A 23,803-nucleotide genomic window follows, 5' to 3' on the forward strand; every position below is an offset into this window, starting at 1 on the left:
TTAAAACCATAAAACTGTTTCAGCTTTGATTCAACCGGCCCATATTGATAGGGGATTATTTTAGACACCGAGTGCCTAACAAATCTTTCACCACCTTTATTTTCAAAAATAAACTCTCTGGGGCTAATGGGAGGTCTGTACGTTGAGATATTAAGGATTTATTTACAGTCAGCCTTAGAAATAAATAATTCTGAAAGACGCATATCCATGAGCAATCTCTCTTCAAACAATAATGAGGTGAAAATAGCATGGTTAAATAGCACGATAAAAATCGAGCCTGCGTAATGATGAACTGTCGGCTTAGAGTTTCTGTGTGCACGGTTCAACAGATGAACCTCCTATTAGCGCCAACGTGTTTCTTTTAAAATATCATAATTCAACGATATGCTTTAAAAATAGGGGGGTTCCATTTAAGAATTTCAAGTTACTTCGCCGTTGGAAAGAGCAACTTCCATAATCACTTGAAAAAATGGGACAATCTCCACAAAACAATTTTCGACAATTTTTCTTTTATCCTTTTTTTTTTTTTTTTTTTTTTTTTTTATGTTAGATTGCAGATTCTTGGATCAGTGCAAGCAATGTAATATGCTCAAGAATGGTATTTTTTTTTTATATAGAGGTTCAAGGGGAAGTCAAGGATTCTACTTTTCAAAATTCAGTTGACACCATGCTTTATTATTCACAGCGCTCAACAGTATTTTGCAGAATCTCATATTTTAGCATCCTGTATCTCCTGAAGTATGAACACCATTTTTAAAAAAATCATGTTACAGCAAGTCTTACATATACCATTCGCTGTATAAACAAAACAAAAAAAAAAAATAAATAAAAAATAAATAAATAAATAAAATAATAATAATAATAATAATAATAATAATAATAATAATAATAATAATAATAAAAATAAATAAATAAATAAACGAAATTCTGTTGAAGGACCTAAATAATTATTAAGATGTATATCTAATTGAGCTAATGTAGAGGTATTGAATGAACAGCTGTAACTGATTTTTTTTTTTTCATTCCTTTACTATACCTAGTGAACAAAGAAAATAACATTTTTTATGCGAATGAAGGATTGCTCAAACTAACATTAAGTAACCTGTTTCCGGAATAGCATTTCATAATTTGACTTGTGAAGAGATTTCATTTCGTTACGAATTATAGTAAACATACTTTATATGAGCTTGTAACAACTAACATCAATGAATAAGAGCGAAAATGCTCAACATCCAGTGTCTAGCCTTTCGAAGTCCTTCCAATTGGCTTTTTTTAGAATTTATTTTTTTATGGCCTTTAGGAATCTGTTTAAGGCCGGGATAGGGGAGAGGAAAGGAATCAGGAAGGTGTTAAGCAGGACTCATGTTGAATGTGAGTTCCCGGTATTTGCCTAGTGTGACTAAGGTAAAATCCTGGAAAAATCTCAGGATGGTCGGCTGCTGGGATTGAACCCAGGACTTCTCGATGCTAAGCCAAATTTATATCACTGAACCACGGCCACCCGGTTTACAGTTTTACAGAGTTCCATTTGTGAAGTCGATGTTACCATATGTGTAAATACCTTTTTTTATCCTTAACCATTTTACCATTACGTGGTATGTTGTGTATTTGTTACTTTCATCTTAAGAAAAATGCAACTGTTAGCCGAAAGCTTGGAAAATCTATTTGACGGAACAGATCTTAATCAACCAACATAGGTGTCAATAGCAAATGTTCCGTTATTTGGAAAATAAATGTGGACTGTAAAACAAATTTGGAATAATGTAGATGTGTAAACGATAATATTTAATTATATACGAGATATAAAGATATATATATATATATAAAGATATATATAAAGATAAGTAACATATATTGGGCCACTTGACATGGATCTACCGTAACCTTTTTGTCCGTTTCTTCTATTAAAACTACTCTTATTTTCCTTGACAGATATGTCAGGAATTTGAGGTAATGTTCCCTGGTCAAGGCAATAATTTCGTTCGAAAATATCCAGGTGTGCAGAATAGAATATTGGAGGTAGCAGCTTCTTACTTCAACGACAGTTAAGATAAGTCGTACTTTGGAAATGCGAATGAAAAACCAGGTAAATTGTAGATTTGTAACTGTTTTTAAATTTCTGTGATGCTGTACTTTTGGGGCTTAATTTGGTATTTTCATTTTTTATTCCCTTATGATGTATAGGTTACTTCTGTGTTTGTAGTGGAATTAATATTGACATCCTACACTCGATACTGAATTTTGAGCCGCGGTGGCTCAATTGGTAGAGCGGTCACCTCTGGTTCGTGAGGTTGTAGGATCGATCCCTGTTCATGCCATGTGGGATTTGTGGTGGACGAACACCGTCTACGTAGGTTGTTCAGAGTTCTCCCGTTTCCTCCCATTCTTCATTGCACCAATTTGTCATGTTATCACCTACCCTACCTGAGCGAAAGTTACATAAAGGCCTTCAAAAACTAAATTCAACTTCAGTTTTATGAAGAATTTGTACCTGCATCTGACTGTGTCAGTGATGGGGAGTTTGCTTTACATATATAACAATATTGTAACATAACTTGACGAACCATTATGCATTTTCTAGATCATATTAATGTTTACTTTTCAAGTATTTCCCAATTCAGCATTGCTATTATACGTTTTGCGAGTTAAAAGGTGAATAAAAGGTAGAATATTCTCCTTTGATTATCCTTACTAAATGGTTTCTCCATGACGCCAGCTTTGGAGGCTACTTCAGACGTTTTGCAGATTTTTATGTATATTCGAGAAACAGGTGCCATCTATTTAGTATATATAAAATATTAAAAAATAGTGTACTTGGCTTCATAAATGTAGACAAACCAACGAAAACCAGCGTTTCTAACGTATTTAATACTTATTACTTTTTGTAGCTAAGATTACATTGGTTCGTTACAAGAAATTGAGGGTAAAATATGTCGACTACTGCTGGAGTTTTTTTTTTTTTTTTTCGATTTCGTTGCACACTAAAACCAGTAATTCTGAACCATTGTACTCATTTTCCGCCCTTTATGATTTATAACTTTATTTTGTAGCTTTTCTTTCATTCTTCATGAACTTAATAGTACAAAGACCGTGATTACAATGAAGCAGCTTCAATGATTTAAACCAAACACTGAACATGTACTGTGACTGCGGTCTGTCGCACCAAATACACACATGTCTCTTAAAGCTCCACCATATTTTCTCCTGAATATTTTGGTTCTACCGATTATGTTGAGGCGTGTCTAAGGACCGAGATATTCCATACCCCCCCCCCCCCCCCTTTCATACACACACACTGTTAGAATGATCCTGCAATAAGTGTAGATAATGAGCATTTTGCATATCTTTTAACATTTACAATAATCAAACTATAAAACTTATCTCCTACAATACATATTTGTTTTCAAACCACAACAAACCCAGGGAAGAACCATATTAACTAACATAACATTAATTGAGACCACACAGCACCATGAAATTTTAGTAATTTCATGGCGCCCTGGGATGCTCAGGCAACTGACATGGATTGTTCAAATCAATTTATGCAAATTCATTATTACATTCCAATGCATGTTCTAAAATCTTTTCTTAACATTTTATGTAACTGTGTATATTATACTGTACACAGAAAACAGTATAACCTTCAGTTTTTAAGTATAACCTTTACTCAGCACACTTACAGCACTCATAATTTGTAATTGTTTCACAAATTCACTCCTTTACACTTAGCAAACTCTGCAAATTGTTACCAGTAAGAGGACACTCATAGGACTTGTATCTCTCCAAGTTAGATTTTATTTTTCAATTCCCCCACCAAAAATATTTAAGCTCAGAATGTCCAAAATTTCAGTGAGCTTATCTTGTTAAACTTTCTTTCGCTCTCACAAGGAAGGGTCACGCAGTGGCTCCGCTGAGATCCGAACGAGACAATTGTGTTTGCATTTGATATGTTATAACTAGACGAATCCCAAAGTTATACGTGCCACCGGGCGGAATGTCGTGAGTTACAACATATATTGTAATATAAAAGCTACAAAGCTGGCAGAATAGTTTGAACCGAGTCATTTGTTCGGAAACGGTTGGGTGAATGGAAAACTCGGACAATACGTGTGACATAATTTTCAAGAACACACTTTTTCGGATAAAAAAGTTTGCCCCAGGGTCCTCGCAGGGTCCCAGAAGGGGTCCAACTCAAAATTTGTTAAATTGCAAGGGGGGTTAAGTGGCACATCATTTGAAAGCTGTTGTAAAATGAAAGAATATGCAGCAAGTCTCGACTCTCTACGACAACCCTGTGCAAAATGGCGGGGGGTCAAAATGTAAACAAAAAGTTAATTGAAAAGTCCATGGTCACCCCTATAAATCGGAAACGGTGAGACAATTATGAAAATAGGAAAGGGAGTGTGGCATTATTTTCAAAGTACAACAATTTAAGTTAAAGCGTCTTGTCCCAGGGTGCCCATAGGGTCCCAGGTGGGGTTCAACTAAAAAGTTTCAAATTGTAAGATAGGTTAAGAAGCTCATCGTTTGCAAGATCTTGTTAAATGAAAGTAGATGGAGCAAGTCTTGACTTTCTACGACAACCCTGTCCAAAAATGCGGCGGGTCAAAATGTAAACAAAAGCTTAATTGAAAAAGTATGGCCACCTTGAATCCAAGATGGCCGATTAAAACCTATGTCATTCATAACAGTACAAATCTAAATCTCTATTTTCCTCTATTTCGTATTTAGAAATAATAGGAAGACTAAAGAACAATTGAATTTCGATTCACTTCAACAATTATTTCATTCGGTAACAACACACATATGTTTTGTTCTTAATGCACATTCGTCACGGTTCTCTCAACTCGGACTTCCTACTCATAAATGCTAAACAAAAGTTGAATACCTTCGGGTATTTTTCTAATTTTGTCATACGTAGTTCATACAGAAAGAACTTGCTGCACCAGTAGGTTGGGGATCTATTGTAACGTATTCGTGATGGTTACATTTGTATATCATTCGCCGGTTTGATCGCAATATTTCAAGCAATACCAAATAAAAAAATAAAAAAAAAAAAAAAAAAACATTTGCAAGATTAGCGAGTAGTACCAAACATGTGTAAATTATTTCAGTACATCGAGCCTCGTCAAACTTTGTTAGTTTGGTCACGGTATTCCAAGAAATAACATATTTATATACAAACTCATTTTTCACGCTGGCAGCCATATTGGATTACAGATTATACTCTTTCATATTTTGTGGATATCTGCTATTAACCATAAACGTTGGTTTCTCCAACACCAGTAATGTGAGCTGGATATGCGTTCGATACATAGTGCGGCATTTTGAACTCAAGATGTCGCGTTTTTGAACATTTTGCATATTTTAGTCACTTACTAATCAACATTAATGCCAAATTTGTTTTCCTAGCTTCAGCAGTTTGGTATGCTTATCCTTTTGTTATAGGTTTTAAGCGGCCAACTTGGATTCAAGGTGGCCATAGATTTTCAATTAAGCTTTTGTTTACGTTTTGACTCACCGCAATTTTGGACATGGTTGTTGTAGAAAGTCAAGACTTGCTCCATCTACTTTCATTTAACAAGATCTTGCAAACGATGAGCTTCTTAACCTCTCTTACCATTTGAAACTTTTTAGTTGGACCCCACCTGGGACTCTGTGGGCACCCTGGGACAAGACGCTTTAACTTAAATTGTTGTACTTTGAAAATAATGTCATACTTCCTTTCCTGTTTTCACATTTGTCTCACCGTTTCCAATTTATAGGGGTGACTATGGACTTTTCAATTAAGTTTTTGTTTACACTTTGACCCTCCGCCATTTTGCACAGGGTTGTTATAGAGAGTCGAGACTTGCTGCATTTTCTTTCATTTTACAACAGCTTTCAAATGATGTGCCACTTAACACCATTTGCTATTTGAAAATTTTGAATTGGACCCCGTCTAGGACCCTGCGTGGGACCCTGGGACAAAGTTTTTCAGCCCAAAAAGTTTGCCGTTGAAAATGATGGGATATGTGTTGGCCAAGTTTTCCTCTTATCCAACCGTTTCCGAACAAATGACTTAATTCAAACTATTCTGCCAGGTAATTTTTTTTATAGTTCTTACATTGCAAATTTTGTTGTAACTCATAATATTCCGCCCGGTGACACGTATAACTTTGGGATTCATCTAGTTATAACATATCAAATGCAAACATAATTGTCTCGTTCGGATCTCAGCGGAGCCACTGCGTGACCCTTCCTTGTCAGATTTTCACAATTATGAGTAAAAAAAAAAAAACCGAAAAGTAACGAAAATCCGTTGTACATTTAATATATCTGAATTAGATATAAAAAATATACCTTTATAGACAAGAAACGTATCATCCATCTCAGGGATAGTGAATTCTAGTTAGCAGCTGGGAACTTCAGGAGCTTTCAGTATTTATTGTACGATTGACTGAATTTGTTCTGTTCAGATTGAAATGTTTCATTTGGTTTCGAATCAAACCTTTTTGTTTTACGTTTTTAGAGATTTTATAAATGTTTTTATTTTTAACCTATTATATATTTTTACGAGTAGCTAGTCGTTACCGTTGTAGTTTGAGAGACTGAAACGTATTCTAATTCGTGATGTTTTACATTACAGAGTGGAACAAGAGTATTGAGGCTCTAATATGTTTTGTGCGACTACTACCAGCTATGGCTTAGGGAAGAAGACAGGAATCGAGAGTTCTCGTAAACTTACTTCAACACCGTGCTTTTCAATTTCATAGGGTAAGCTTAACATTTATCTCATAATCTTGTACATTCTAGTCAACCATGGCTAACCAATTAACCTTGTAACTAACATTCGCTGTGTGCCCTCGAGAGGTCCTGGGTTCTCTTTTAGGGGCCTTTCATTCTGACTGATGTTTTTGCTAAGTCAAACTAGGCAAATGCTTGCAAATGGATGGCACCTGCAACATAGGCCCTGGCGAACACCGTCCCGAATCCTTTCTCTTCCCATCTCTTGGCCTGAATCTTAGGTGCTTAAAGGCCACAAATAAAGTTCGAAATGAAATTCATAATTCGTAAGTTATAGAAATATCCTACATACCTTTTGTGTTTATTCTTGTTTCAGCCTTTATTATATGATTGTATATATATATATATATATATATAACGATTCACCGCTGGAAGCGTCTTTAGAAGAAAACATTACGAAGCAGCCAGTATTAGTTACCGAGCAACATTTATATCGAAGTGGCCAATTATCTTCTGGATATCGGCTTTAATGTTGACAGAATATCTTCGTTCGATCAATTGTTTAAAATTCACTTTGTTTTGAACTGTGAATTCCATACAACTCTGCAAAAGTTTTTTAACTTCGTTGCAAGCTTCTATAAACTGCCAAATGTACAAACAACACCGCGAATGAGAGAAGTTGAAAGTTTACTTGAACAACGTGAAACTGACAAAGTGTGATACTTTGTTTCAGGGAAAAAAGTTTAATGCTAGAAGTATATGTAAAGTTCTAATTAGTGTGAACTGAAGTTCTAATTAGTGTGAATTAAAGTGTACCCAAAGAGAGAACTGAATGTAGTTCTTGTATAGATGATATGTTATTTTTTAACTACAATGCATCTTTGGTACAATGTTTAGAACACTGTTCACCCTAGTTGTTACTTTATCACACAATGTTATGTTATTCAGGGCTCCTAGCTGTCCTATTTTCCTATTTTTTCCTATATTTTGAAGATTTGTGTATATTTGTCCTGTATTTTAGGCTTGTCCTTTATTTCCTATATTTTTCAGTGATTGAATTATTAAAAATACAAGCCAAGGCAGTTCCAGTGATAATTTAAATTGCTACATATTAGCAGTATGTTAAATGTTCTTAGCAATTTTTTCTGAGGACTAGTCACTAATTCTCACTATTTTTTTAAATTTGCTTTTTCCTATCCTCCCATGCCCACTCTTTTTTTTTTTTTTTTTTTTTTGTTTTCTATGTGCTTATTCTTCCCAATAAAGCTTAACTGAGGAACCTTGCCATGCTCCAGTTTCTTATAACGCAAGCTGTATTAGCACTTTCTTTCAGCAATGTGTGCAGCAGTATTGGCTAGGCATGGAGGTCTGTTGGTATTCATCATCATGTTCCAACACCTTCCAATATTGCTGTACACAATATGCAGGCTTTCAACACGCGTCCTGGAAAAGCTGGAAATAAAAGTGTGTTGTGGAAACAACCTGGAAATTCACTGAAAGCAAAAAATGGTGAAAATCCTGGAAATTATTTATGGACTGGAAATATCCTGAAATTTATATTGTATAACAGTTGCTAGAAGTGTATATATAATTTGCACAGTTATGATGAATGAAATGCTGCCACATTATTTATTTCAGAGGGAAATACGTTGATCAAATAATTCAATGTTTAATTAGATTCAAATATTTCATTAAAGAGAAATAAGTTATCAATCTTCTTTTATCATTAGAAAGATACGAAGTAATGAAAAATAATGTCAAAATAAAGTTCATCTGTAAATAATAATAATAATAATAATAATAATAATAATAATAAAACTAGAGGGATAGTACGGAGATAGAGAAATAGTTAATATTTTTGCGTGCATTAACTGAATTTACGTATTCAAAATTATGTATGAATAATGACATGTAAAAAGATTTAAATGCCATGGCAATCCTATAAATAAGAGTTAGCTGTTTCTTTTGCTTCTGAGGTAGTGCAAATATATTCTGAATTCTAACAATATTGGAGCTGCATTCTTTAGTGTTTTTTTACTATTTTCAATGCCTTGTTCAAATTCTGTTGTTTGCACAAAAATCATAAAAACAAAAGAAAAAGTAACGTGAAAACAGTAATTCAGAATATATGGGGGAACTGGTATCCTTAAAGAAATAATACTTCCAGTTGCATTACTAATTTGTGTTTGTTCATTGTAGTCAAAATTGTTGGTATTCCGGATAATCTCCAATGAATACTGGAAAAGTCTTGGAAGGTTGGCGTAGTGAAGGGTGGCCTTTTCTTACAATACATTTATATTTTTTTCTGTGTTTCAGAGCATAGTATTGTATTGTAGAAACCAAACTGTCCTATTTTATAAACCAAACTGTCCTATATTTTTTCAATGTCCTGCTGGGAGGTCTGATTATTGATATATATGTAGGCGATCACCAAAAAATGTGAGTGACCGTGTGCATCATTTAAAAATTCAACATGCTTTGTACGAAGGATTAAGACTGCAGTTACATTGCCCAAATGTTCATTGTCCAATTATTTTGACTACTTTCAGTGGTTTCCGAAGACAGTGCTTAAAAGTGTGAACAGAAATGATTATCGTGTAACAGATTTAATTTCACGCATTTTGCATGACAGTTGCAAAAACAATCGCATAGCTAATTACTCCCTCTGTTCCTCAAGTCCACACAACATCGGCGATGTGGCTGTGTCTGAATATGACGTGCACAACATGATAGTTTTATCTCAAAATTAAATTCTTTAGGCCTTCCTTTAAGCTCGATAGATTGTATTATTCAAGGTACTTCCGAAATATTAGAACCTGTAGTAAATGATATTAAATTGTACGTAATGAGAAATATTTCTCCTAACCATGCCAGTGAGATCTGCAGTAAACTGCAAATGCTTCAAACTCGTTTACAAGAGGTTGGCACTTCATACAAACGTAGGAAACTTTCATCACGATAATCTTGCATGGTATTGCCGTGTGAATTGAGCATATCTACTCGGTTTGATGGCACATGGGGCAAATCTCAGGGTGTATATAATCAAACCCAAGTAACTTCTACATTCATGTATGTACGTATTTTAAACAGTAGAAGGATGTTAATGAATAATATATCTATGCAGCGTCATATAATGACAGAGAGGCAAACAGGTAACACTTTAATGTCAGACTTTTGTGATGGCTCTCATTTTAGAAACAATTCTTTAGGAGTAAATAATGAAGTATTTCTACAGATTCAACTATATTACAGTGAGTTCGAGACAGTAAACCCTCTTGGTAGCAAAATATGTATTCATAAACGTGGTGAGATATATTTCATACTTCGTAATCTACCACCATATTTCAACTCATCTCTCAAAAACTTCACCTGGTAGCTTTGTTCCACGCTATTGATATCAAAAGAGTGGATTTGAATGAAATTTTGAAGCCTATTATTCATGATATCAAAAGAGTGAATTTGAATGAAATTTTGAAGCCTATTATTCATGATATCAAACAACTAGAGTCTGATAGTATTTCTGTGAACTTTCTTCTAGGTCAAAGAGTAATTCGATGAACTATCGTGGCCTTCTCTCATGACAACCTTGCAGCTAACACATTGAGCAGAATGACTGAATCATTTCCCGGCCTGTATATAGAAGGGTCAGAGTATTCATTTTCTGTAATTATTCAGTTGCAAAAATGAAACATGAATTTTTATATTTGTTGGACCAAAAGCTTAGGTATTTGTATTTGTATTTGTACTTATCTGCATCCTTTTGATTATACAGAGTATAATATGGGACTTGTCATGAAGTCGATATAATAAGTATTAAATATATATGGATGTTACTTATACATTAAAGTAATTACAAATTTGTTGAATACAAGTTTTCCAGTAAACTCTAAATAAATATTGAGTACTGTACTTCCACCATATGCTACCTGGACATTGAATATGAAATTTTGATACCTGCAGTTTGTAGAATCTATCATAGTATTCTCGAGAAACCTGTATAAACTGATGGAACTATTTACTTTCCTTTCTTATTTTAATTTAACTATTGTTAAGATATTCGTCTGCTGAATAAAAGCAATGTTGCATAAGGTAATTGTAAAGTTCTTTTTCAAAACGAGTTTCTGAATTTATATTTTTTAATTTCCCTTGGTAACTTGTTATACATAAGAATGCCAACATATTTAGCACCTTTCTCATAAATACATGTATTGTGGGCTTTAAGGAAAAATTCTCTTTATTTCTGGTGTTGTACTCGTGCTGATTGCTATGTCGAGTAAGGACATGGCCTAAATTTTTCTTTACAAATAACAGCAGATGGAAAATGTACAGAGAAGGTAACGGCAGTATATTGAGTTTTTTAAATATTGGCCTACAATGCTCATTATATTTTGATTTGGTAATTATTCTTACAATCCTTTTTTGTAACCTGAATATTGCTTTACTTCTACATGTATTTCCCCCAAAAATAATTCCATAACTCAATGTCGATTGAAACAGACTAACATAAATTACTTTGAGAGTAGAAAGGTTTAATACGTTAGGAAGTATTTTAATTGCATAGCACACTTGACTTAGCTTCCCGGTAAGTGACAGTATATGATCATCCCATGTAAGGGTGTCTGATATGTATAATCCCAAAAACTTAACCTTTGATGAATTTTGTATTACTGTATTGTTAAGCATGGTATTTGCAAGATTTGGTTGTTTATTTTGGGTGTGGTAGAAATTTACACTTATTGTTTTCTACAAATTTAATTTGAGTTTATTTTGAGAAAACCAATTTGAAAGTTCATTAGTTGTAGTTTATATTTTAGTTTCGATATGAGGTTTATCTTTGTCAGTAATAAGAAAATTAGTGTCACCTGCAAATAACGTTGTTTTTGCTTGATGTAGGTTGCATGGGAGATCATTTATGTCTATTTAGAATAGTATAGGATCTAAGACAGACCCTTGAGGTACATCGCATGAGTTTATTTGATATTTGGATATGTATTTCGATGATAAATTACTCCCTGTACTTTCCGAATGATTATTTGCACTACCTGTTTACGATTTTCTAGATATGATTTAAACCAGTGATTTGCTAGTCCCCTTACACCATTGTCGTCCAGCTTTTGAACGAGTTCTTTACGTGGTACCTTTTTGAATATTGGTGTAATTTTCGCTGTTTTCAGAATATCAGGAAATATCCCGGAACAGAGAGATAAGTTTATTAAATAGCATAAAGGGTCTGCAATGTATTTTGCATTTTGTTTAATTAATGCTGGTGGTATTTTATCTACTCCTACTGACCATTTATTTTTTAGTTTATATATTATCTTTTGAACTTCTTGGGTATTTACTCGACTAAGAAACATTGATTTATTTCTATAGAAGTTACTTGATTTTGTGACAGATGTTTGTGGATATGTATTGTACCGTTGCGCAATGTGTGTATAATAATCATTAAAGATGTTTGCAATTTCCTCTGGGTTTTTTTATTAATCTATTGTTGACGTTAAGTTCTATGTTTGACTAAATTTTGTTGTGCTGTTTTGATCCTAATTCTTGTTGCACCAAATACCAGAGTGTATTAGATTTATTTTCTGAACAGTGAATTAATTTCTCATTGTAAAATCGCTTAGCTGTCTTTAATGTCTTGTTATATATTTTTTTATATCTCACATAATAATCCACGAATTCTTTGATGAGTAATCGCTTTTTCTTGTCTATATGCATTTGTCTCAGTTTGTTACTTGATATTTTTATGCCCTATGTCACTCACGGTTTTCTCTTTTTGTGAACGGTTATTTTTTATTTTCTTGGTCGGAGTTGCTTGCTCAAAATAGTGCTTATATATTGTTATAAATGATTCCCACGCTTCATTTGGTGGGGTTAGTGTATAAATTTTGTTCCAATTTTCTTTACTTAGTAAATAATTCATATAACAAACGTTTTCATCTGTATAACTTCTCTTATATATGTACTGAGCCCCGTGTTCTGTTTCAGATTTTGCGTGTAGGGTTTTAATGGAATGTGTTGTGCTAGATGATCTGAGAATCCACTATTTAATTTAGAATGACTTGGTGTTTTGTGTTTTTGTGTTTTTTTGTTATTCTGGTTGGTTCCCTTACTAACGGTTCAATATTAAATATTTCAAGAAATAATTTAAGATCCAGGTTTTCTACAAGTTTAAGAAAATCAATATTTAGGTCACTTATTATAACCGTAGATTTCTTCATTTTTATAAAGAAATCCAGAACAACTGTCATGTTATTAACAAACAAATGAAATTTACTGTCTGGTGTCCTATATACGCACAAAATTATAAAACTATAATCAACTATTTCTATAATACTGAGTTCAAAATGTTTCTCTATATTCAAAGACTACAAATTTGACGATACCTTCGTTTTCAAACCATCTTTTACATAAATACAAGAACCCCCTATTTAATCCCATATTCCAATTTCCATATTTAATCTACAGTAACTAGCTACCAAATGAAAGTTTGGGAAATTGAAACATTTTAAATTTTCCCCTTTTTGCCAGTGTTTTGTTATGCAAGTTACGTCTACATTATTTAGGTTTTCTTGCAGTAAGAACTCTAACACTTTTTTTTTTTTTTTTTTCAAAATTTAACCCTTGTACATTTTGGTGCTAAATATTTATTTTCTTCGATGTTTGCCCATCTGCTTTTGATTCTTTTAACTCACCTAGTTTCATCCTATCATTTATATCCATAAAATATCACCCTCTTGCTTTTTTGGCTTGTTTCTACAAGAACGCGATTTTACGGCTACAGTATCACTTACATTACCTGCTTTTTCAAGAAAAGTGCTGGATTGTAGTCTTGTCACATACTACAAGAATATAGCGGAAAAAAATGGGGCCCAGTTTGCTTCCCTCTAACCGAATTTCCTAACCCGAAACTCTTTCTAAGTGGCATAGTGTGGGATTCCCAGTAACGGTTACATACTGTGTGGTAAGAGCATACGTAAACGATTATAGGAGTGTAACCTCCCTATACATCGTAACAAGTTTGGTGGGTTTGTGCCGTGTAAAAACGGTAAAAATCGTAACAATTTTATATGCACACTGTTTCATACTTTGTTTATGGAGTAGATTTTACCAAGATAATTGTACCTGGCAACCTTACACATCTACTTTCGATTTGGACAATCTATCAATGCTCTCGTTTTCCTTATTCTACTTTTCCCTGCCTGTTGCTCTAAACTTCCCAAAGTCTGAGGAATATATAATTGCAGATGAAACTGTTCGAAAATACTGCATTTTTTATACGAGGTGATCTCGGGCATAGTAGAAATGAATCTCTAAACATCCCTGGCGCTTGGAATCATAATCTTGAGCGTATGAATCCTACTAAAGTTTTCTTCAGTGTAGACGTGCTTTGAAGTCGGAATATAGATTTAGCGCACTCAACGCATAAGATATTTTGGTGTACACAGAATGTCTTGTTGGCGTCATTCCATGTTTCAGACAGAGTGTTCTGGAAATACTACTTACCAACTACTTAAAGCCACCACCATGAGCTGGCAGCTTCATTATGCGCACAAACGAACACACAACCTCACTTTACCATTTCGCAGCGAGCTCCACAAATGGAGAGAAACATACAGGACGAAATATGTCCACACTTCTCTTTGCTGGTGAGATCATTCGCTAGTATTTTCTTGATCCTTTTAAGTCTATTAACCGTCTATTTATCCTCCCTGAACAAAGTTCTAGATGAAAGATCAAAGCACGAAAGCTCAAGGATTATTAAGCAATCAAATTTGAAGTGAGTGAGTGAAAAAAATATTATTATTTCTTACCTATGTAAGCGCACATAAATAGTGGTGTACACTGACTTTTCTTTAGTCGTTTACTTTCAGGTGGAAGCTCTAAATCTACCCCTTCAATATTCTGGACGAATAAGTCTTCCGGTAGAATTCTTTCTTTTTGAACTCCGGACGGTGCTATATAAATTTTATTTCTGAAAGAAACAAATATCTTGGTTAAAGACTAAAGATCTCTAGTTCACATCCTTCATGAAGAATCAAAACAAAACGAAAAGCTACACGATACTAAGATACACATATGTACTATCTTACTGATATTATATAGTTACGAAAGAGTACATAATCACAGAAAATCAACAATACGTTTACACAGCAACAAATATATTTCCTGTTTCTTAATTAGGGCCAATGAACTTTTAGCCTTACGTTGATCAAACCACAGGAACATGTTAAGACAATGGTTAAACTAGCTCGCGTGTTGAAACTTGATACGCGTAATATTTTCCCTACTTCTGTTTTATTACAACACTACAACCAAACTTGTTGTACCGTACCACGAGATTGGAATCTTTTTTGTATAGTCATTCTAAAAAATTAAAAAAGAAAACAAATGTGTAATTTCACAGCTAAAAGCTTATTTTGATTCGTTTATTATAGAAGTTTAAACATGGATATCTATTTTACATAGGCATTTGCATTTTCATACTCGCGTGACCTCTACGTGTGTAGCGTATAGTATGTACAGTGGGAGGGTATGCTGGATCCTGACTACCCTCTCCATATACTAATTATCTCTCTCACAATATATCTAGCATGTAAGTAGTCCAAATTGGAGGTGTAGTAAAGGATGTGTCTCGAGTCTGAGCTTCTACAAAAACTGTGGTATTGATTTCCAGCACCTTACCGAAAGGAATAAGCCTCAAGTAACGACCTGCCAAGAACTATTATATTTATTTTCACTAACATTAAGATTAGGATTAGATTTCTGGACTTTCGGAATCCATGGCCATTTAGGCCCGTCACGTAATGAGGGATGACGGCCCTTGACAATCACACTATCCGAGGAAAGGGAATGAATAAAGGATTGGAGAAGAAAGGAAGCGGCCTGGGACCTGTATGTTAGATACCACCCCGGCATTTGCCTAGTGTGAACGAGGAACATCTGATTCGGAATGGCTGGAATAACAATGCTTTTACACTTTTTCGACCGAGTATCCCCACCCGGAATCGAATCCGTGACCCTCGCACCAAAGAGGAGAACAATAGCAACTACTATTAACTGAAAGCACAACTCATATGAAAATAATTTAGAGGCTACTCATCAAACTCTAAATGTGTCTGCGTAATTTAATCCTCGATATATGTATCATGCAAAGTTAATGTTACAACAACCAGTATATCTCATATCCAACCTTTAACAACATCTGCGATACCCATTTGCAGTAGTATAAGGGTCATTTCAGAAGTTCTCTACACTGAAAGATATTAAAGAACTAAATAATTTATTGTACAAAATACATTTACAGTCCTTCAATATAATCTCTATTCTTGCTTATGACAGCTTTCACCATTTTGGTATATTCTGTATTCCGGATAGGGCAACTTCATTATTGAGCTGTCTGATCACAAGGGTCACCTCACTGAAAGCTTCGTCAATTGTACGAAACGTTTTCCACGAAGTGGTTCCTTCAAATTGGGAAACAAATCAAAGCCTGGTGAGCTCAAATCAGGACTATATGGTGAGTGGGGAAGTAATTCTCATCCATAATTGTCGAGTGTTTCCCTCATTTGTAGGCCAGTATGCGGTCTTGCATTATCGTGCAAAAAGAGAACACCAGCTGCAAGCATGTCAGACCTTCTCTGACAAATTTTCGGACGCAAAACATTTAGCAGAAACAACTTGTAGTATGCGCCTGTTACAGCATATACTTTATTTGTAGCTATTAATTCATTCATATCATTATGAGTTTAACCTTTGATTGATGGTGGCTGTGATTAAAATTAAACTATTAAATAGTACTATGAGTAATTTTAATAACGCAGCATAATGGATAATTAGCTGGATGATGATGCCTAACTGTATATGTTGATATGTGATCCTAATGTATTATTACTAAATTCGGCTTTCGACAGAAGATAACTTGATAGATATAATAACAATAATATAAGAATAAATATTGAAAATAAATATAATGATATATGATATGTTAATAATAATAATAATAATGTGTACATTTATGAAAAGGCTGATAAAAAAGTAACTGAATTGATCTCCAATAAAATATATCTACATATATGTATACCAGTACGTTGTTTATTGAATAATATATCATCCAGGAAATATTAAGAGGAATCATAGGCTGCATGTAAGTCTGATATGGACACTAGATCCTATACTGTGGAATTCTCCATCGACATGCAGAACCTAAATTATGAGAAAATATGAAATGTAATAACCCTTCTACCGAGTAGTGGAAGTGGAATAGTACAGTTTTGTTTTCTCGTGGCGAAGAAAGAAAGAACTGAAGTGGTTCTGAAACAATACGCTGCATGAACTGGACATTTTATATCATTGTGTATGAGGTCTTCGTAGTTGACAGTGCATTTCGTTGTGCTCTGAATCTGAGGTAAATGGATGTATTTGAATTGAACTTTATTTAAGGCTTAATATTTACCTTGTTCTGTTAATTATTAATTTCTTACTTGCCGTTTGAGCTAACGTAACTTTATATAATATATTCAAACACTACAAATACAAAATACAGGAGACATGAAGCAAAAATATGAGGAAATTTAAACTTATATACAATTAACTAGCGAACTATTGCGGTAAGCTTTAAAATATTTTCTCCAAATGTAGCTAATAACGAGTTTTCCGGTTTCATTTTCTTCTTTCGTTACTCCTAATTCGTAGTACACATCATCATCCTTAAATACGGTTAAAAACCAAAACAGTTCCTTTAAAAAACTCGAGTTACATCTCTTTAATTATAACATCTCAAACGGAAAATCTTGGCCGAGTTACTCTCTTTCCACAGGTTGTCATAATTCGTGTTTTGATCTATGCCAAGTGAGTTGGAACCACTGCGCTAAAGTGGACTGCTCTCTAAAGCTCAACGAGAGACAGAGAATCCAATCGGAACATTAAGCATCCCGAGAAATATTTTTGGGATGTCATGACGCAGATCCCGATTCTACTGTTGTAATGTACCATTACAACTATGTAATGTAATCTCCGCTCGGAGGGGCCCACTAATTTTATCACACACTGTACCACGCAAAATTTTTCCAAAACTGATTATAATTATACTCAGAATTAATGTGGAAACTCGGGATAATTTAGTAACGAGTATATTTTGGGGAGTAATATCTTTATTCGTACGTTATTTCATGATAATAGTTAGCATATGGGTATTTCAAATAGGGAAAAATTGAAACCATCATCTTAACGCTATATGAAAAACTAGGCCCGCTATTGGGCAGAAATTCTTGGAATAAACTACCAATCTAAATTTTGGCAGAATAATTTAGACCCCCTCGTCCTTCTTGAGATGCCCATATCCTTTCTGAAATCCGGTTTTATCCAGATTTTACCATTTTCTATTCGTTTCATATTGTCCACCGCCAAAACTCACTGCTGTGATTGGGACTATTTCCGGAACTATGGTATTAAGGAGCGAGAACCTTCATTCCAGACCCAGCGTTGATCAAGGACGCAGCATATAATTTCGTTGAGCGAAAGTTTTGGCTATTTGAAGAATTTAGCAGCAAAAACCCAGGTGAAATTAGTTCTTTTTCAAGTTAAGTCGTTGGAAGAGACTGGGAGCCTAAAATTATTAAATTTGTAAAGAGAAAATAGTCTGAAATTGCTAATTACAGAATGCTGCACGATAGACGCCATGTTTCCGATTGAACAATAACAGTGAATGGGAATAGTTCAAAAGTGTTGAAAGTTTAGTGCTGAAGATCCTTACGTTGTTTCGATAAAACAGTGATTTGAAACAGTTAAATTTCCTTTTCATCCCTCCTAAAGCTATTCCGGTTAGGGTTTTATAGGCCTGTCTTCATATAACTCGAATGTGCATGGAATATAAGTTAATTTCTTTTTACTAACATGGCGGTGCTGTAATGTGTAAAGTAGTTAGAGTAGCTTATATGATGTCAATGTAAACAAAAGATAAGGGGCTCCCATCTACTCCTGATTTGGACATCGTTCCAGTAAAAAATGGGTTGAACGAAATTCTTAGGAATTCTTTTCCTTACAGGAAGAGGGTCCCCTCTTCCATTGACAGCTGCACAGTTCCTTACTTAGGTAGTTAATTAAAGAACCATGAGCTAATCGGTAACAGGGTCACTTGGGCCCTGATTCATTTCAGTCACTTCCTTCCCAATATACAGAGCCGATTACTAATATGGTAGAACCTGGGTATTGTTTAATTTAATGGTGATTAAAGTATATAGTAACATGTATTAATCTTTGTGTTTTAGTTTATGTGGAATGTAGTAGCATATATATATATATGTGTGTGTAATGTAGTATTCTGACAGTGAAAGTGGTGTGTGAGTGAGAGTATGACATGTTTAAGTAGGGACAATGTATCATTTATTGCACGATTTTTCATACCTAGTTCGTGATAATAAGTATTTAAATTCAGTTGAAATCCATAGAAATTTCGAATAGTGATTTGGTGTACAAGGGCAAATTCAATCGTGCATAGGTTATTTAGATACTACTAACGCCATCTCCGTTGTGTTCCAGGAATTAGTGGTTTGTTGCTGCAAACAGTAACGATTTAGTCAACTGGAAAATGACTCTTTTTTTTTCTAAATAAATTATGCGTAAATATTATTTCTGGACTATATAAACGAACAGCTAGATAAATTGTCTCTAAATTAAGCTTTTCTCAAAATTACGACGCTCTGTATGGACCAGTAATTAAAATATTAACAAAAAAACGTTGGGTTTGCAGAAAGCCAGGATACATGGTTATTTTTCCGTTGTTGATTTCGATGCAAAATTTTTTCTTCTTTCTTTTATTCGTGCTGTAGAATAAACCTCATTGTTGCCATAAGAATAAAAATAAAAATGTATTTTAATTAATATTATCGTTGATAATATTGCTGTTCTTTGAACCTATATGTATTCCTAAACTGTGAAGTGGTATATAGTTTGGCTTTGGGTGAAAAAGTTCTGGGTTCGTGAGATGTTTCTGTGTATTGGTCAGTGCGCGCTTATTTTTGTAGTGGAGTATAAGGTGCAATTATATGGTATGACTACTTTAAACAGTCTTTAGTATATTTAAAGTATAGTGTGTCCATTAGTGAATCTTCGTTACAGAATGTTATAAAAATAAATAAGAGGTATATATATATATATATATAGGGTGTCTCAAAAGCCCCTTACCACCCCTATTAAAATCCAAATGGATGTACTTTCAGCGAATTTGATGTGGTAGGTGAACTTGAGGGTTAGGGGGACACTTTCTGGCGTAGGGTACGCGGACGGCCGCCATCTTGAATTTAACTTTTTTATTACAAACGCTACGTGGGTCATGTGATACATGACCATAGGCTAGAATTTCACCAGAAAACCGAATCTGAAGTCAAAATGTATTTATCATAATGTGGTAAACAGTTATCCAGAATTGCAGGGATGACTTTCGTATTACATAATGTGCTCAACATGTTGTCCATGCTGGGTAATGCACGTGTTCAGACGCTTCTCCCAATTGCTATGGACACGTATTAAGGTTTCTGAGGATATTTGTTCACAGGCAGCCATGATACGTTGTTCCAGATGGCGATTATCACGAATTTTCACAGCATACACCATAGCCTTCACATGTCCCCACAGGTAGAAGTCAAGGGGGGTTAAGTCGGGTGGTCGGGTAGGCCATTCCACTGGTTCACGTCGACCAATCCACGTCCCAGGGAATTGTTCATCCAGGAACTGACGCACCTGGATGCCATAATGGGGAGGTGCACCATCTTGTTGGAAGAACCTGGGGAAGGTACCATCCTCGGACATCAGAGCCGGCATTATGTTTTCCTGCAACAGCGCGAGGTATCGGTCTGCATTTAACGTTCCTGGAATGAAAATCGGACCGACGATCTTTGTTCCCCATATGCCTGCCCATACCATAGTTTTCCCTGCACCGGTCATTTTCGAGGGATCTGTCCACGCGGGGTTGTCACGGGACCAATAGCGCATGTTTTGAATATTGACCTCACCATTTACGTAGAAATGGGCTTCATCCGAAAAAAGTATCTGCACAGCGAACTGCGGATTTACCCTCAATTGCTCAATAGCCCACTCGCAAAACTGAACGCGACGATCGGGATCGTCCTCCGACAAATGTTGCTGCAATTGCATCTTATATGGATGCCACCTATACCTTTGGAGCACTCTGTGCACTGAACTGTGACTCACGGCACACTGCATTGCTAAACGACGTGTGCTTCGCTGCGGCGACTTCGAGAAGGAAGCCAGCACGGCAGTAGCTCCTTCTTCGTCCGTTTCTGTCCTTGGCCGTCCACTACGGGGTCTATCCACAACTGTTCCCGTTTCTTCGAATTTGGTCAATAACCGTGCCACTGCAACATGCGATACAGATGTTCGTTGTGGATGATGCACATCGAAATCGGCAGCCACAGCGCGGGCACTCCTCCCGCCCCATATTTTGATGATCTGGATGCGTTCGTCCCTCGTTAACGGCATGATTCACAACCTGCAAGACAAAAGAAACGCAGTCAAATCCACAACTTCAATTGTGGATAACTGTTTACCACATTATGATAAATGCATTTTGACTTCAGATTCGGTTTTCTGGTGAAATTCTAGCCTATGGTCATGTATCACATGACCCACGTAGCGTTTGTAATAGAAAAGTTAAATTCATGATGGCGGCACCAAGATGGCGGCCGTCTGCGTACCCTACGCCACAAAGTGTCCCCCTAATCCTCAAGTTCACCTACCACATCAAATTCGCTGAAAGTACATCCATTTGGATTTTAATAGGGGTGGTAAGGGACTTTTGAGACACCCTGTATATTAGAACGAATGCGAATGAATAATAGGACATTCCTGAATGTATGTGCTTACTGTATTTTTTTTTTTTTTTTTTTTGCCACGAGGTAAAGTAATGAGTATTTATGTATAATGATAAATATTTCGAGCACTGACCCCTACACTACAACTTCGCACGAGGAAGTAGGTGTGATTTACTGAACGGACTATTTTAGCACTTCGCAGTTCGGCGATCAGGAGTAATAGTATCTATTCGTTGAGAACCAAGTCTAGCGTTGTAAATAGCATCATATAACAAACAATTCGAGCTATTTTACAATTAATCACGAAAATATAATAGTTGTCTGAAAACTTGGTGCCGTTGAATTATATGCATTTGTTTTAAGGTTAACATGCAACGTTACATTTTTTTTCAAGTCACCTATTCCGACTAAGTTACCCTTGTTCGTAGAGGTGACGAAATGGATAGAGTAAAACAATTTCATAATTTAATTACAGTAAACTCTGGTATAGTGGTTTTCAAAGCAAAACCAAGTTCTCTTATCAGCAGTAAAACTGTCATATGGTTGTTAGCGGCCACGTGCGGTTTGTCAACCAGTTGGATGTTGCCGGTATTACAAAAGCTTAGCCACTTTCCCTGTCGCCAGGGAAAACAATGAAGTCTCGAACTATTCTTTCTAAGTGTTGCAAACCAATAAGCAGAGACATAAAACCAGAGTAACCATTTAAAATAGGGATAAAATACGTAAAAGTCATTCAACAAGTACTTTTCTCTCCTATTAATATATAATAATAATAATAATAATTATTATTATTATTATAATTATAATTATAATAATAATATGATAGTTTTTACGTCCGAGCCGTTTCGGGCTACTGTGCATTTTCGATAATGCTCGGAAAATAGAATAGATCCTGGACCGCACGTTCGACCGATATTGTATTTTTACCTGTATGAATCGGGTTTGCCCGATTGAACCGTACGAATAGGGATGACCTGATAATCCCGTTTTTATGAAAACAAGCTTAGTCTGTCATTACTGTAAATGATGTGTTGTTTCACTTTATTATCATAACACAAATTGTTCTAATTGTCATGTACGTACTCATAACGAGTCTATCGGGTCAAACGGTGCAAACAGGCCAAACACAGGTCAAACGGGTTTATCAGGTCTAAGGATCGAGTAAACCAAACGCAATGGGTATCGGGCGGGTACATTTTACCCGAAAAGTTCAAGCACTAATTATAGGTTAAAGTCAATACTTAAGATCTCTAATTGTTTGCATTCACTTTTTTTTTTTTTTTTTTTTTTTTTTAGTTAGCCGACCAACGACCTTACGGATACATAAATATAAATGCTCAAATCTAAATTATTCCATTATATTATTGCAATGAGCATCAACGTGATTTACTACTAGGAGTTAGCGTGATGCACTAATGTTAGTCTTTTATAAATGTTATTATTATTATTATTATTTGTTTATGCCCTGCATGGAACTTAGAATCAATCTCACATAAAGCACTATATCAGACCTGATTGAACATTATTTTGAAAGTTCTCACATAAATAGATAAAATAAACAATTGGAACTTAACACTTCAAGAGTTCAAAACATGTCCTCGTTTTCGTTTTCCTCATTTTCTGAGGACGATTGATCTATCTCGATGACAACATGATCTTTGTCTGCACCAAAAATATTTTGCAAGATACGATAACTTTCTTCAATGTCCTGGGAAAACATTATTATTATTATTATTATTATTATTATTATTATTATTATTATTATTATTATTATTAGACAGGCCATCTGTCTATAATGACAATTTAAAACTTTTTTCTTTTTTTTAAAAAAGAAATGATTAAAAAGCATTCTATTAAGTACCTAAATCCTCATATGTATTAATGTATGCAGGCTAATATCTGACTAATAAAGCTATCATTATTAATTTCCTGTGTATAGTATCCTAATTTGTTGTTTGTCCAGTTTTTATACACGTGACGAATCACATTAGAAAGAAACTGATCAATTATATATTGACCTGTATAACTATATCTTAAAGTTAGAAATAATATACTTACAAGCAGAGCAGATAAACAGGCAGAATCTTCATTAAGCCTATTACTAATATTACATATTATTATTAGCAATAATAATAATGATAACTAAATTCCTGGTGAAACAGCCTTTAGAACGCCTGGATTTATGGCACTCATTTCTGTGGGTTAATGTGTTTACAGGTCTGCACGGGCTTGGGCTACTATAATAA

At 34.8% G+C, this 23,803-nt stretch overlaps 1 protein-coding gene and 1 long non-coding RNA gene across 3 annotated transcripts in view; one reads left to right on the plus strand and one right to left on the minus strand.

The window, feature by feature from the left end:
- The window catches only part of LOC145680908 (uncharacterized), a 31,492-nt gene extending 18,555 nt beyond the window's left edge, over nucleotides 1-12,937 (plus strand). For both annotated transcript variants that reach the window (XR_014130696.1, XR_014130697.1), the window contains exons 3-5: nucleotides 1,933-2,086; nucleotides 6,629-6,756; nucleotides 10,265-12,937. This is a non-coding gene — a long non-coding RNA (uncharacterized LOC145680908). The remainder of the gene's footprint in view (nucleotides 1-1,932; nucleotides 2,087-6,628; nucleotides 6,757-10,264) is intronic.
- Nucleotides 1-23,803, minus strand: part of LOC145680909 (putative methylthioribulose-1-phosphate dehydratase) — a 615,106-nt gene that overhangs the window by 320,948 nt on the left and 270,355 nt on the right. The window contains exon 3 of the mRNA XM_081752071.1: nucleotides 14,541-14,701. Coding sequence (XP_081608197.1) covers nucleotides 14,541-14,701 — 161 coding nt within the window. The remainder of the gene's footprint in view (nucleotides 1-14,540; nucleotides 14,702-23,803) is intronic.

This window comes from Thermobia domestica, chromosome 3, assembly GCF_964235325.1.
Source record: "Thermobia domestica chromosome 3, izTheDome1.hap1.1, whole genome shotgun sequence".
NCBI lineage: Eukaryota > Metazoa > Arthropoda > Insecta > Zygentoma > Lepismatidae > Thermobia > Thermobia domestica.